Source organism: Diabrotica undecimpunctata, chromosome 8 (genome assembly GCF_040954645.1).
Source record: "Diabrotica undecimpunctata isolate CICGRU chromosome 8, icDiaUnde3, whole genome shotgun sequence".
Classification (NCBI taxonomy): Eukaryota; Metazoa; Arthropoda; class Insecta; order Coleoptera; family Chrysomelidae; genus Diabrotica; species Diabrotica undecimpunctata.
In genome coordinates, this window is record NC_092810.1 from 95034224 (window position 1) to 95047620 (window position 13397).

At 33.0% G+C, this 13397-nt stretch overlaps 1 protein-coding gene across 2 annotated transcripts in view; it reads right to left on the reverse strand.

Moving 5' to 3' along the window:
- Drp1 (dynamin related protein 1) overlaps positions 1-13397 on the reverse strand; it is a 62701-nt gene that overhangs the window by 39107 nt on the left and 10197 nt on the right. For both annotated transcript variants that reach the window (XM_072540633.1, XM_072540632.1), the window contains exons 3-6: positions 10837-11045; positions 10489-10699; positions 10083-10330; positions 1549-1823 (exon numbers count right to left, since the gene is read on the reverse strand). In XM_072540633.1, coding sequence (XP_072396734.1) covers positions 1549-1823; positions 10083-10330; positions 10489-10699; positions 10837-11045 — 943 coding nt within the window. The remainder of the gene's footprint in view (positions 1-1548; positions 1824-10082; positions 10331-10488; positions 10700-10836; positions 11046-13397) is intronic.

The following is a 13397-nucleotide window of genomic DNA, read 5'->3' on the forward strand; positions in this document are numbered from 1 at the left end:
AAATGGTTTGGACACCTATTGAGAATGCCCGACGAACGTTGGCCCCAAAAACTTCACAGATGGAAGCCCCCTGGAAGAAGAAAAAGAGGTATACCTCGACGCTCATGGAATGAAGGAATTAGAAGAGCGATGGAATCGAGAGGTTTGGAGGAGGAGCATGCCTTGGACCGGGAGGATTGGCGGAGGAGAACGGGAATACGGCGATAGCCGTCTCCAAAATGTACTGTTTTTACAAGTTGGATCCTGTAATATATATAATATGAAAGGAATGTCATCCGGACCAGAGGATGTGTTTTTACACAAATCGAGTGCCGTCAATAGTTCCTCTAAGGTAAATGATGTGTTAATAAGATCGATTTCTCATGCAGTTTTTATTGAGGAGAACCTTCCAGTTAATGTGACTGGTGATATATATAATATATATATATATATATATATATATATATATATATATATATATATATATATATATATATATATATATATATATAATGTGAGTATTGTCTTTTGGATTTTTGTTCAAACGTATCGTCTAGTAAATTGGCAATTCGTAATATATAAAAAAATAAAAAAAAAATTAGATAGATCTTAAACATGTAAACACGCATGGGAAAATGAACATAGTGTTCAATGGAACGATTTAAGTATAGTTCTAAAAGAAAAATATGGAAAGAAGAGAAAAATCAAAGAAGCGGCTGTAATTATGCTAAATAAGACCAATTGTGTCGCAAATTCCTCGGCAGAATGCAGTAGGATTTGGTTACCCATCTTAAAAGAGGAAGTTAATAAAAGGAAAGTATGTACCACTATTAGTAAGTCAGTAACATATCGAGGATACACCATTTATGTTTTTTAAATAACATACATATAAGTCGTAGTTGGTCTTAATTGAGAGTAAACTAAATGTAAGACCAAATACTTACCATGTCGGGATAGAATTATGAGGTTCTTTCCTGGTTTTTTCCATGATTTACTATGGAATCACTAACAGTCAGTCAGTAACATGTCATCATGGCATGTGGTTGTCTTTTTAAAGACGAAATGCTACGATTTTTCTGACGGATATTCTTAAGTTAAAGTGATTTCATGTAATCGAATCAACGATTTTACAATAAAGTCGTCACAGGAATGCAACCCAGCAATATAAAGTCGTCTACTTTAAAATGTATAATATATGTGTGAATATTCAATATAAATGAGTCAGATAAAATAAAATTATTAGAAGAATTTTCCACCAAGTAACAACAAATAAAATTTGTTTAATTTATTATTGTTTGTATTGTAATTTATTTCTATTAAAATAGTAATTGCTTTAAGGTGCAACAAGAAAATAGCTTCAAAACAATATATAATAAATATCCAAAATGAACATTTATAAAAATTAAATTCAAATTGGACATTTTTAGAATAAAAAAGTTAAAATTTGCATTCATTAAATTCTAGATATTTTTTTATTTCCCAAAGTAATTTTCTCGTTCTTTGCACATATATTATTAAAAACTTCAGAATTAAACACCGTAACTATTCCATTATACGCATAAACTTTACCTTATTGCTGTCAAAATATCCATTTTTGTAAGTCCTGCCAACGGATGTATTGAGTCTAAAGTTCTTCCAAAAGTTTCATGGAATATGTAGCATATTCTAGCTCCACCACATAGTTCAGTAGTCTCTATATTTCTAGCCGTTCCTTCTATGGTCGAACAATACGCAGATGCGAATTTTGTGATAATTTGCAACAATGTTTTGCTTTTATCGGATATATCTTCTCCATAGGAACTTAATAAGGATTGATATTGAGACATCATAAGATTGACTCTTGTCTAAAAATACAAATTTTAAGTAAAAAAAACTAAAAATTTCGACTTAATAAGCTTTTTGTTAAATATCACGATGTACTTGTAAACCAATAACCGCTATAAGACATAGGCTTAACTCCAATTTTTTTACTCAATTGCAATAAACTTTTACAATTACCTTGTTACCGTTTCAAAAGTTAATCATTTATAATACATTCAAACTATAATTCTTAATAAATATTTATATTAACGTTAATCCCGCCACCTATCCGCCAAGTACGAAAACATCTACACTACCTCTCAAGAATCTAACTGCAGACCATATAGTCACGATTTTGGCCTCATAAATTCGAGCGCTGGTTATCTCCCCGCAAATCACGTTTCTTTCTCTTTCTGAACGTCCAACATACAGAGCGCGTGTTGTATTAGTGGTCTCTTGACGAGGTAGGCCGAAAATTTCTTTTGTCCTTTTATATTTCAAATAAACATTTATTTTAAATCCCCACCGGGAACATTAACTACTGAGAGAACTATGTTTGTTGGCCCGATGTGACTTTAATTATGGAGTAGAGTACAATCTGTTTCGAAGCCATGCTGTCTTAATTAGCCGCTATGACATGACACACCCAGTATTCACCGGTTTACTATTATAATTGAGCATCATCTTATATAAGTGCCTTTTGTGGAATATCCCGTCTGTTCAGCCTAGCCGTTTATCCGTTTGTTTGTCCAGCATCTATCTATAGTAAAATTCCACTATTTGGAAGATTGATTTCATCGTTTAAACGCCGAATGTCCTTAAATTTAAATATACTCAGCGGCCCCTGAAAACTACCCGTTAAATTTGCGTTTTCTCATCAGAAATCATGTTGTGTTTCTCTATAGCAGACATAACCACAAGATGCCGTACAGTGTAGCCGATTCTTGTTCACACGTAGCAGTTATGGTCATACAAACCTGAATTCTTCGACGCAGCAATTATTACCGACATAAAAATTCCAAAAAAATGAGTTTTTTCAAAAGTAAAAATTGAGCACAAAATTGTATTGAAATAAATTTTATTTACATGTTCAGTTTTGTTACATATTTAAGTTTATAAAATAAAAATTGATGTTACATTTCATTCCCATTCCGTTTCAAAAACTTGGCAACTTAAGAATTTGTAAAGCACCGTAGCGGTAATACCACCGCACCTGCCGAAGCAAGAAACGTTCATTTACATAGGCGGTGCTGGCGGGAGTGCTTATGTTGCTTTTTGTGATTATATTTTTTGCGGTTGAAGTTTGTGGTGATATTCCTAGTGTTATTGGAGTTTGTCGTTTTATAGTAAATTTTAATGATATTCTGTGATTATTAAAATATACATAATGGACGAACAACCGAGTTGTTCCAAGAGAAGACAGCAATATGTTAACGTCAGAAGAGAAGGTAGTGATACGATATGAAGGAATTGAATTGCATGATGCAGAAAAATGGCATCAAATATTAGCCAAGCGGTCGTTATTTGTAGCAGTTTAACATAAGTATCCATTAGCTGTATTTATCATGTGCCTAAAAATACATCGGAAAATAAAAAGCAAGTAAAACGTAAAACTAGAGGTAGAAAAAACATTGTTTTGGATGACGAGACAAGACATTTTATTTTCGGAGTAAAATTCGAACACTGAAAAAATTTCTCAAGGGCTCGAAAACAATTACTTTTTACCCAAGATATCTCGTAAAGTATTAATCAGAACTATGCACGAAATGAACTTTCGATATGTAAAAACAGAAAAAGTGTGTTATTAGAAAAAAAAAAGAAGAAATTATTGTGTGTAGAAGAAAATATTTTAAAGAAATACGCACACTTCGCAGCATTGAACGGAAAACATATTATTTGGATGAAACCTGGATTAACGAAGGTCATACAGTTGGAAAAGATTGGCAAGATTTAAATGTCAAAGGTAAACGCGAAGCATTTGTAGAAGGCTGCTTTACAGGATTAAAAGCTCCATCAGGAAAGTGACGACGTTTAATCATTATCCATATAGGAAGTGATACAGGGTTCCTTGATGAGTGATGGTGTGCTTCAATATGAGTCAAGAAAAACAAGGGATTATCATGAAGAAATGACTTTCGAAGTATTTGAGCGCTGGTTTAAGAGAATCTTAACAAAATTAGAACCTGGTCAGGTCACGTCAATAGACGTTTTAGCGTAACTTCCGCGACAGCCGGGTAGCATCAATAAGCTTTCTGCAAATTTCATTTGTTTTTTTATAGCTTTTTCTAACAATAAAACACTGAAACCTTTGTTTTCGAAACTTCCACAAAATTTATTATAAAATCTTATCACTACAGCTGTTTCGGCAGAGTACCTTTTTCAAGTGATCTATTTTTGGTATGCATTTACACATTATAGTCTTTAACCAAATAGTTCGAGGAGGGAAGAACTGTTTGTCTCAAGTTGGTTAAAGACTATAAAGTGGTTTCGTTAAAGACTATAAAGTGTAAATGCATACCAAAAATAGATCACTTGAGAAAGGCACTCTGCCGAAACAGCTGTACTCAGTGATAAGATTTTATAATAAATTTTGTGGAAGTTTCGAAAACAAAGTTTTCAGTGTTTTATTGTTACATAAAATGAATTTCCATCAAGTAACGGTCGAATCCATCAATTATAGCTTTTTGCTTATGGCATTCTATATTTTTAGGGGAATGTAGGGAATAGGCCACAAAATATATTCAAATGTTTAATTTACTGACGTTTCGATCTCTATAAAGAGACCTTTTTCAAATATATAAATGATAGATATATTTATTTTTTATAGTTTTTTGCTTGTGGAATTCTGTATTTTTAGGGAAAATTTTGAAAATAAGCCACAATATATCTATTTACATGGTTAATTTATTGGCGTTTCGATCTCTATTCCAGAGACCGTTTTTAAAGTTAGAAAAAAAAAAGAAAATAAATAATATAAGATTATATAACTAATATTATATAAATATATAATAATAAACAAATAAAATAAATGTAACTATCGTGTATATCTTTGAAAACGGTCTTTGGATATAGAGATCGAAACGTCAGTAAAAACCTGTAAATAAATTTATATTGTGGCCTATTTCGTACAAATAATATTTAAAAAATATAATATAATTAACGTTGAAATAAAAGTGAGTGTACGGCACTGGATTTTCATACGTCTTTCCCCACTTCTCTGCCTTCAAACGATGAAATCACTGTTCCGAATAGTGGAATTATAGTATAGTTGGTAAAATTATATATTTTCTACAAACCACACAAGCGTTTGGATAATCCAGATTGTACCAATTTAATATATTTCTTTAATGAATAGTAAAGATTATCTATGAACTAAGTAACAGTGATATGCTTTTAGTTTTATTTTTTTTTTATTACATAACTATTACAACCTTTTTATGTGAACCAATTTCGAAATTTGGGGTAAAATATAAATTTGGAAGTATTTCTCATTTACAATTTAATACCAAAATACAGAATGTTAATTCTTTTGCAATATGATGCAATTTTCCTAAAATCTCTTAGTAACTTTTTATTTTTTACAAAATAATAAAGGTTAACTTTGTTAATAGCTTTTGTTTTCAACTTTTTTATTTTATTTCTCTGTCTGAGCTCGTTTCCTTACGAGGGTAAATAAAGGATGGCGCCATAAATTCATTTTAATTTTAAAGATAATATAAACAGATTGTATAAAAGTTTTGAAAGAATCACACCCAAATCTCTTCCGACATGAGCGATTGGCCTAGAATAATATTGTAGGTAAAACTATACAGGGTGCTCTTAGAAAGTTGTACCTTTGGATTTTTTTTGATAAATCAATATGTGATGTCCTCTCGTGGGAGTCACTATCCGGGTAGCTTTTAGACAGTCAGAGACAGAGTTCAAAATAAAAATAAAACTTTATTGTCTTCCTTAAATTAAATTGACAAAAATCTTATGTACATATTTACAATTTACGTTTGCAATTCAAATTAAGTTTGACCTTGTCATATGAAATTAGTCTTATCGGCAAGCGAGTGTGTATTTGAAATTTTACGGGAATGTTGTATCGATTCAATAACAGCGGACGATAGGAGATTCCCACAGGCAAAAGACCACTCGGACGTCCCAGAATGCGATGGAGAGATAACATCCAGGTAGATCTCCGGAAAATGAATATTCCATTTGACGCTAGGATGATGGAAGACCGAACAAATTAAAAAAAAGTTGCCAAGTCAGCCAAGACCCACCCAGGGTTGTAGCGCTACGTGATGATGATAGTGCACTGGATCAGGAAAAGAATCAGCAACACAATATAAGTAAGTCGATCATACAAATGCTTTGGAGCAGAATATTATCCACAGATCCATATGAAGGTGCCATAAACCTGATGTATTGTCATTTACATTAAGGAATATAGTCATTGACGACCTGATTCATGGCCTTAGCAGCCAAGGTATCTGGGTCGAGGGTTTCACCGATGATATTGTAATAATGAGTTGCTCATAAGGAATCATCAAAATAAAAGGAGAGCTACTTAAGGCAAAAACCAGACTAAGAAAATCATCAAGAATATTGATAAAAAAGAAGATTAAAATGTTCACCGAAATGGTGACTGGACATTGTCGTAAGAAAACATCTATATAAAATATGTAGGTAAGGTGAGTTGAACCACGTGCTAAATGATATAAGGCAGACTTATTGGAGTTTATTGAGAAAAAACAGGGTATGGTACAGAGGTGTAATGACTAAGTGCCAGAGAATAACGTGTCTCGCCTAAAATAAGAAGAAGAAGGCTTAAGTATATAAACAACTCAATAGCAAGTTTCATAATCCCATTTTTCGCATTTTTTCATCCAATGTTTCAAGCACCTTTTTAGTTTTTGTATTCGTCTCCTTTTTGTTTTCCATTCGCCTCTCGGTAAGCAGTCCTTAACCCGTTTGTTATCTGCCATTCTCACCAGATGATTTAAACAATTCAGTATCTTTGATGTAACGATCTGACTAATTTCTGATGTTCTTTAAAACCTTCCAACTTCTACATTTATTCGTTTCTTCCATTTGTCGTCTCCAACTCCACTCCTCCAGTTTTCTTAACATATTCCACTCCCATACTTTTCAATATATTGTTTTTGTTCATAACAGAGGTTTCGGTATCATATGGCTTTAATCAGTGTTTGACAGTTCTAATTTTTTTACCCTTGTTTTTTGCCTTTGATAATTTATGTAATTTCCCTTCTTCCTCCAACAGTCAACTTCCTAACTTTCTTCTCCCTTACTTGTCAGAACATCCGGTGGTTACTCAAATTCTTGCTTTTTTTTGAAACCATCCTCCTCCTGATCCATTGAACCCTTTTCAGGGCATGGCGACACTCTAAATATTATTAGCTTGCTGTCTCCATTGGCTGCATTTTCTCACAAGAGTCTTCATTTGGTCTGCCCAACGTGTTGGAGATCTTCGTCTTCGGCCTTTCTTTCTACTACCAATAGTTCCATGCTCCCCGTTCTTCTAGCTATGTAACTGAAGTAAATTAAACCAGACCTCAATATTCCTTGTTACTGTTCGGTCATTTCATATTTTAATCAATTTAGCTGTTGCGGCTATTCAATGCTTGATTTCTAAGGAGCAATCGCCATTGTTGGTTATCAGGGAGCCCAAGTATACAAATCGGCCTACCAATTCGAAATTCGTCACTTGGTGTATGTGCGGTACATTATTATTCGGTCTGTCTAAGATCATTATTTTTGTTTTCCCGTTGTTGATCTGAAGTCCGAATTCTTCGCTTATCCAGCTTAGCCGTTCAGTGATGGTAATCACTTCGACTTCAATCGATGCTAGTATAAGTGTGTCATCTGTGTATAGCAGGTTGCTGGTTTTTCTAACTCCTATAATGATTCCTCCATCCCATTCGTCTAGTACTTTTCTCATTAAATGTTCAGTATGTTCAAATATTCATGGTGATAGTATACAGCCATGTCTAGTTCCTTTCTTTGTTTTGAACGCAAGTGAATATATTCCGAGTATTTTAATTTAGCTGAGTTTTTATCAAACAGATTTGTTATTAGGTTAACTAAGTGGTTAGGTACTCCCATATTTTCCATTATACTCCAGAGGGGATCCCATTTTACTGAATCGAAAGCCTTTGTGTAATCTACGAAACATAGCAGCATTGGTATGCTGTGTTCTCTCGATTTTTCTATTATCTGTATCTGCTCTCGCGTTCCTTTTCGGTACGGGGTAATGGTACGAATCCGCATTGTTCTTCGGCTACTTCTGTTTCGAAACCATACTCTACCTTTATTATTTGTGAAAATTGCATATTCCTTATTGAGTTCTAGCCAATTTCTATATACTTGGTTTCCTGGCTATGACTATTATATCACCTACAAAGAATCGGTCCTGGTATCATTGGTCATTCCTTGCGTTCATATTCATTATTAAGCGTTTCTTTCATACATTCTTCTTCTTTAAGTTCCATCTTCTATCGAAGGTTGGAAATCATCATGGCTATGCGGACTCTGTTGACTGCTGCTCTAAAAAGTTCTGCACTACTGCATTCAATCATTCCCTTAAGTTCTTAAGCCAGAATATTCTTCGTCTTCCCACATTTTGCTTTCCTCGGATTTTGCCTTGCATAATAAGTTGTAATAATGCGTATTTTTGCCCTCTCATCACATGTCCTAAGTACTCAAGTTTTCGTCTTTTGATAGTTAATATTATTTCCGCCTCATTTCCTATCCTTCTAGTTACTTCCACATTTGACATTCTTTGAATCAATGAAATGATATTCGTAAGATTCTTCTGTAACACCAAAATTCAAATGCGGCCAACTTATTCAGATGGACTTGTTTTAGTGTCCACGCTTCCAAGCCATAAAGAAGAGTAGGGAGCACGTAACATCAAAGCATTCTCAGGCGTAGTTCTAACTTTATATCCCGACAACAAATAAACTTTTTAAGTTTAATGAATGATGCACGCGCTATTTCAATGCGTGTCCTAATTTCTTCGGTTTGGTCTACATCTGATGTTATCCATGCTCCTAAGTGTTTATAGTTAGTAACACTCTCAATTGCAGTATCTTCAATAGTCAGTTGGATATTTGCATGTGCAGATTTAGTCATGATCATGCATTTAGTTTTCTTTAAATTTATCTTCAGTCCGTACTCATGACAGCGTTCATTAAGGCGTTGCATTACGTTCTGTAAATCATTGTTGTTATCCGTCATTATTACTATATCGTCTGCAAAACGTAAGTTATTCAAAACTTCTCCATTGATGGATATACCTTCTATTGGATCTGAGAGCGCTTTTTGAAATACCGCTTCACTGTAGACATTGAAAAGTAGTGGGGACAGCACGCAACCCTGGCGGACTCCTCTCTGTATTTTGATATTTTGGGTGTACTGGTTGACTGGTTGTCAACTCTTACCTTGGCAGTTTGATTCCAATATAAATTAGATATAATTTTCATATCACGACTGTCAACATTTTTGCTTTTTAATATATCTACAAGCTTTTTATGTTGAACCTTATCAAATGCCTTTTCAAAGTCTACAAAACATAAGTACATGTCCTGATTCATGTCCATGCATCTCTGATCCAGCACATTCAAGCCGAACAAAGCATCTCTTGTACTCATAACATTTCTAAAGCCAAAATGTGTGTCACTAATTTCATATTCAAGAGTTTTAACAATTCTGCTGTGAATTGTTTTCAAAAATGTTTTTAAGTGTGTGACTCATTAAAGCTATTGTTCTGTGATCTGAGCAAGTTGTTGCACTTGGCTTTTTGGGAATTGCTACAAAGGTCGATTTCATACATCCTTCTATCTAATTATCCATTCCGGTACATATTCTAATTGCCATTAAGGTTTAGCAAAGAGAATTCCTTTGGAGCCCCGAATCATTAGAGAATGGTATCCAAGTGAGGTATTTGTCTTTAGTTTCATTGGAGCAGAATCAGAACGTCTATAGTTCTTTTGATTCAGGTATAAAAGTATTAAAACCACAATTAACCTTGAAAAAAAAAAGGAAGAAACTTAGAAAATCGAGTATAAACCATTTTTCTACAGCACTGTTATCAAACTAGCTGCCCAGATGTGATTTTTTACATAAATTTCAACCAATGAAACAATTTAAAAGACTTTAAAATAATGGGGGACATTTTAATTCAAAAATTATTATGTTTAGTTAAACTTAATATTTTTTAATATTAGTTTTAAACTTAAAAATAACAAGCAGAACAATATTACTTCACTAATTATTTACTAAATAAAAATAGATACCTTCAAGTCTGGTAAACAGTCTCTTATATGATGCATCAACAACCTGTTCAATGTCTTAGCTAAATATGGCGTTCCATTTCTACCAGCCAAGGTAGGATATTTACTCTGCAAGTATGTAGCTTCATCTTTTAAAGAATCCTTAATGGACTTGTTGTTCATAATATCCTGTTGAGATCTATTAACCACTCCGATGATTCCTAATTTTACAGGTATAACCCTCCCACATAGGATGTCTATAGCATCAGTTCCTGTAACAATATTGTATTAAATATAATATATACACATCTAAACATTTAAGCAAAAACATGTAATTAAATACAAAACATGAAAACAACAGAAAATAAACATAATTAATGTAAAAAACTTAAACTAGACTTAAAAAATTTAAACTAGAAAAAATATTTACCAGCATCCATAAGATCTAACTTTGTTACAACAGCCAGTGTCCTTCTGCCATCAGGATCTACATCTTTGGCTATAGCTAAACTTTCTGATGTGGCCATATCAGTATTTGCGGTAACTACAGCTAAAATAATAGAGTTAGGATTTGCAATATATTTCAACACCAATTCCCTTATTTGTTGTTCTATATCTGGTGGTTGGTCACCTACAGGAACCTAAAAAGAAATGAGATAAAAAAATATAAGATTTTACTGTTAGGATGCCTTTTTGAAATATCACTAGTATGACTTAAATGACAGTTATTTTGAGAAGATTATACACAACAAAACCATATAAATACTCTTTTCACTACCTTTGTAATTCCTGGTAGATCCACTAACGTCAAATTAACAACTTTTGTTGAGTATATTTTTAGATTAATAGGTTCTGGGCATATTCCTTTGTTATTGCCAGCCATACGGCTGGTTTCTTCCTCAATTTCAACTCTAATTTTATCAAAATCTCTAAAAATCTTGTCTTTGGCATGAAGGAATATTCCCCAGTCATCCAGTTCCACAGTTCCTGTGAAAAAATTATGGTATGAAAGAATTTGGTAACATAATCTACAAATATGTAGTAAAAGTAAAGTATACAATCTTTTTACAATTCGGTGTAGGTATATAGTAGAATGAGAATTAACAATAAAGTGTCCATAATATTTTAAAAATTATTTTTATGTGCCATCCTTTTAAGAGGAGAAATTAAACAATTGCTCAGAACTTTGTCGAAATTAAAGGTAACTAACTCCGAAAACAAAATGGGCTCTTAAAACTCATTTACAACATCAACCAGTATTATTCGAGGAAACGAAGAAGCAGATTTCTGTACCAGAGATGCAGCAAACAATGAAAAGTCAACAATAGTGGGTGAGTGAAGTGGTTGCTAGTGACATTAATACAGTGATAAAATCAAAAAGTCAGTGTAAGTGGCAAAGTGAATGGGATAATTCCCAATTGGAATTAAAAGAAAAGAATTTAAACCATCTATAAAAACGTGGAGGAAGCAAAACAAAAGTAGAGACAACCAGGTTAAAATTGATCGATTACGTTTTTACGATTACGATCGATGTAAGACAACTCTAAATGTAAAACACTTATAAAACTGAGCAAAATTTATGCAAGAAAAATCCAACAATAATCTTTCCGACGATATACATATAGATCGGTTTAAAACGTTCTCCTACGTCTTCCGATACCCAGTTGCCACACCTCTCGGTTCATCCATAAGTCTTCTTATATGTCTCTATCTTTCATTTCTCTATTGATGCCTTCTCTCCAACTAAGGCGGGGTCTTCCTCTTTTTTTTTCTACCGTGAGGGGTCCACATTAAGACTTGTTTTGGGAGACGTTCTTCAGACATTCTCTGTACATGACCGTACCATCTGAGTTGTTGGGTACCAATATCGTCTACTATTGTATGTTTTACTTTCATAATTTCTCTTATTCTGTTGTTCATTACTCTTTCTAGTCTAGATTTTCCTGCCGAACGTCTCCAGAAATCCATTTTTTCTCCTGAATTGTGTCGTCTACGTTGCCTTCTTTTGTGATGATCATACCTAAATAAAATATTGTAAATTTCCTTAAAGAAATTGATCTTTTTCATCTACTATAAATTAATTAAGTAACTGTACCCCTTACTGTAACATGTCGCTAATAACCATTAGCAGTTGACGCGACTGATATTAAATAAAAAAATCCTTCAGTTTGTAGGAAACACATTTGAATAAAGTTGAAAAATACAGATTTCTTATCAATTCAATGGAATCAAACCACATTCATATGAATTCTATGCCGAATGGTATTAAAATTTGAAATTTAAATGAAAAATATAAGATGGTATTAGGTTTACAAACCTGCATAGAAAATGCAAATGAATGAGAAAAGTTCTCTTAGTGTTGTCCAAATACACATTAAAGAAATCCACAAGGAAAATAAATTCCTGCAGCTGGCTGTATACCATGTATCACAAAAAGAGGTTTAAATCTTTGTATGTAGGTATATTTAAAAACCCTAAGGGCTACATAAAAAAACACAAACGTTTTCGGAATAATAATTCCATCATCAGGTTAAAAAGCAGGTTAACATGCCTGAGCCAACAAAATATTAGGGTACAAGCCTTTACAAAAAATTGAAGTTAGCAAAAAATGTACATGTTGTTGTTTAAAAGTATTAAACATCACTCACTTTTAAACAACACGTACATTTTTTGCTAACTTCAATTTTTTGTAAAGGGTTGTACCCTAATATTTTGGTGGCTCTGGCATGTTAACCTGATTTTTAACCAGACGATGGAATTATTATTCCGAAAACGTTTGTGTTTTTTGATGTAGCCCTTTTAAGGGTTTTTAAATATACCTACATACAAAGATTTAAACCTCTTTTTTACATTAAAGAAAAATATTCCAAAGCACATTTCACAAATTGTTATGCCAACCAGCTAGACCTCCTATACTAGATCCTAAACCTACTTATAATCATATAGATCCTATGCCAAGCAAAAAAGTGCATTACAAAATTCAAACTTATATAATTTGTTGGCCATATTTGTGGTTTTTAAATCCCATCCCTCAATATTAAATTTTGACGGATAGAATTTAAAAATAAATTAGGGATATATTATATCAATATTATATTTTTGAACAAGTAATGGAAATAAAATACCTGGAAATTACACTGTCTAGCTATGGAGACCTGGACAAAGAAGTGAGAGATCAAGTACAAAAAGCAAATAGACTGGCAGGATGCCTTAATAACACTATATGACGAAACATACACATTAACACTGAGATGAAGTCAAGAATTTATAAAGCCAGTGTAAGATTGATAATAACATATGCCTCAGAAACAAGACCCGACACAGCCACAACGCAAAGGC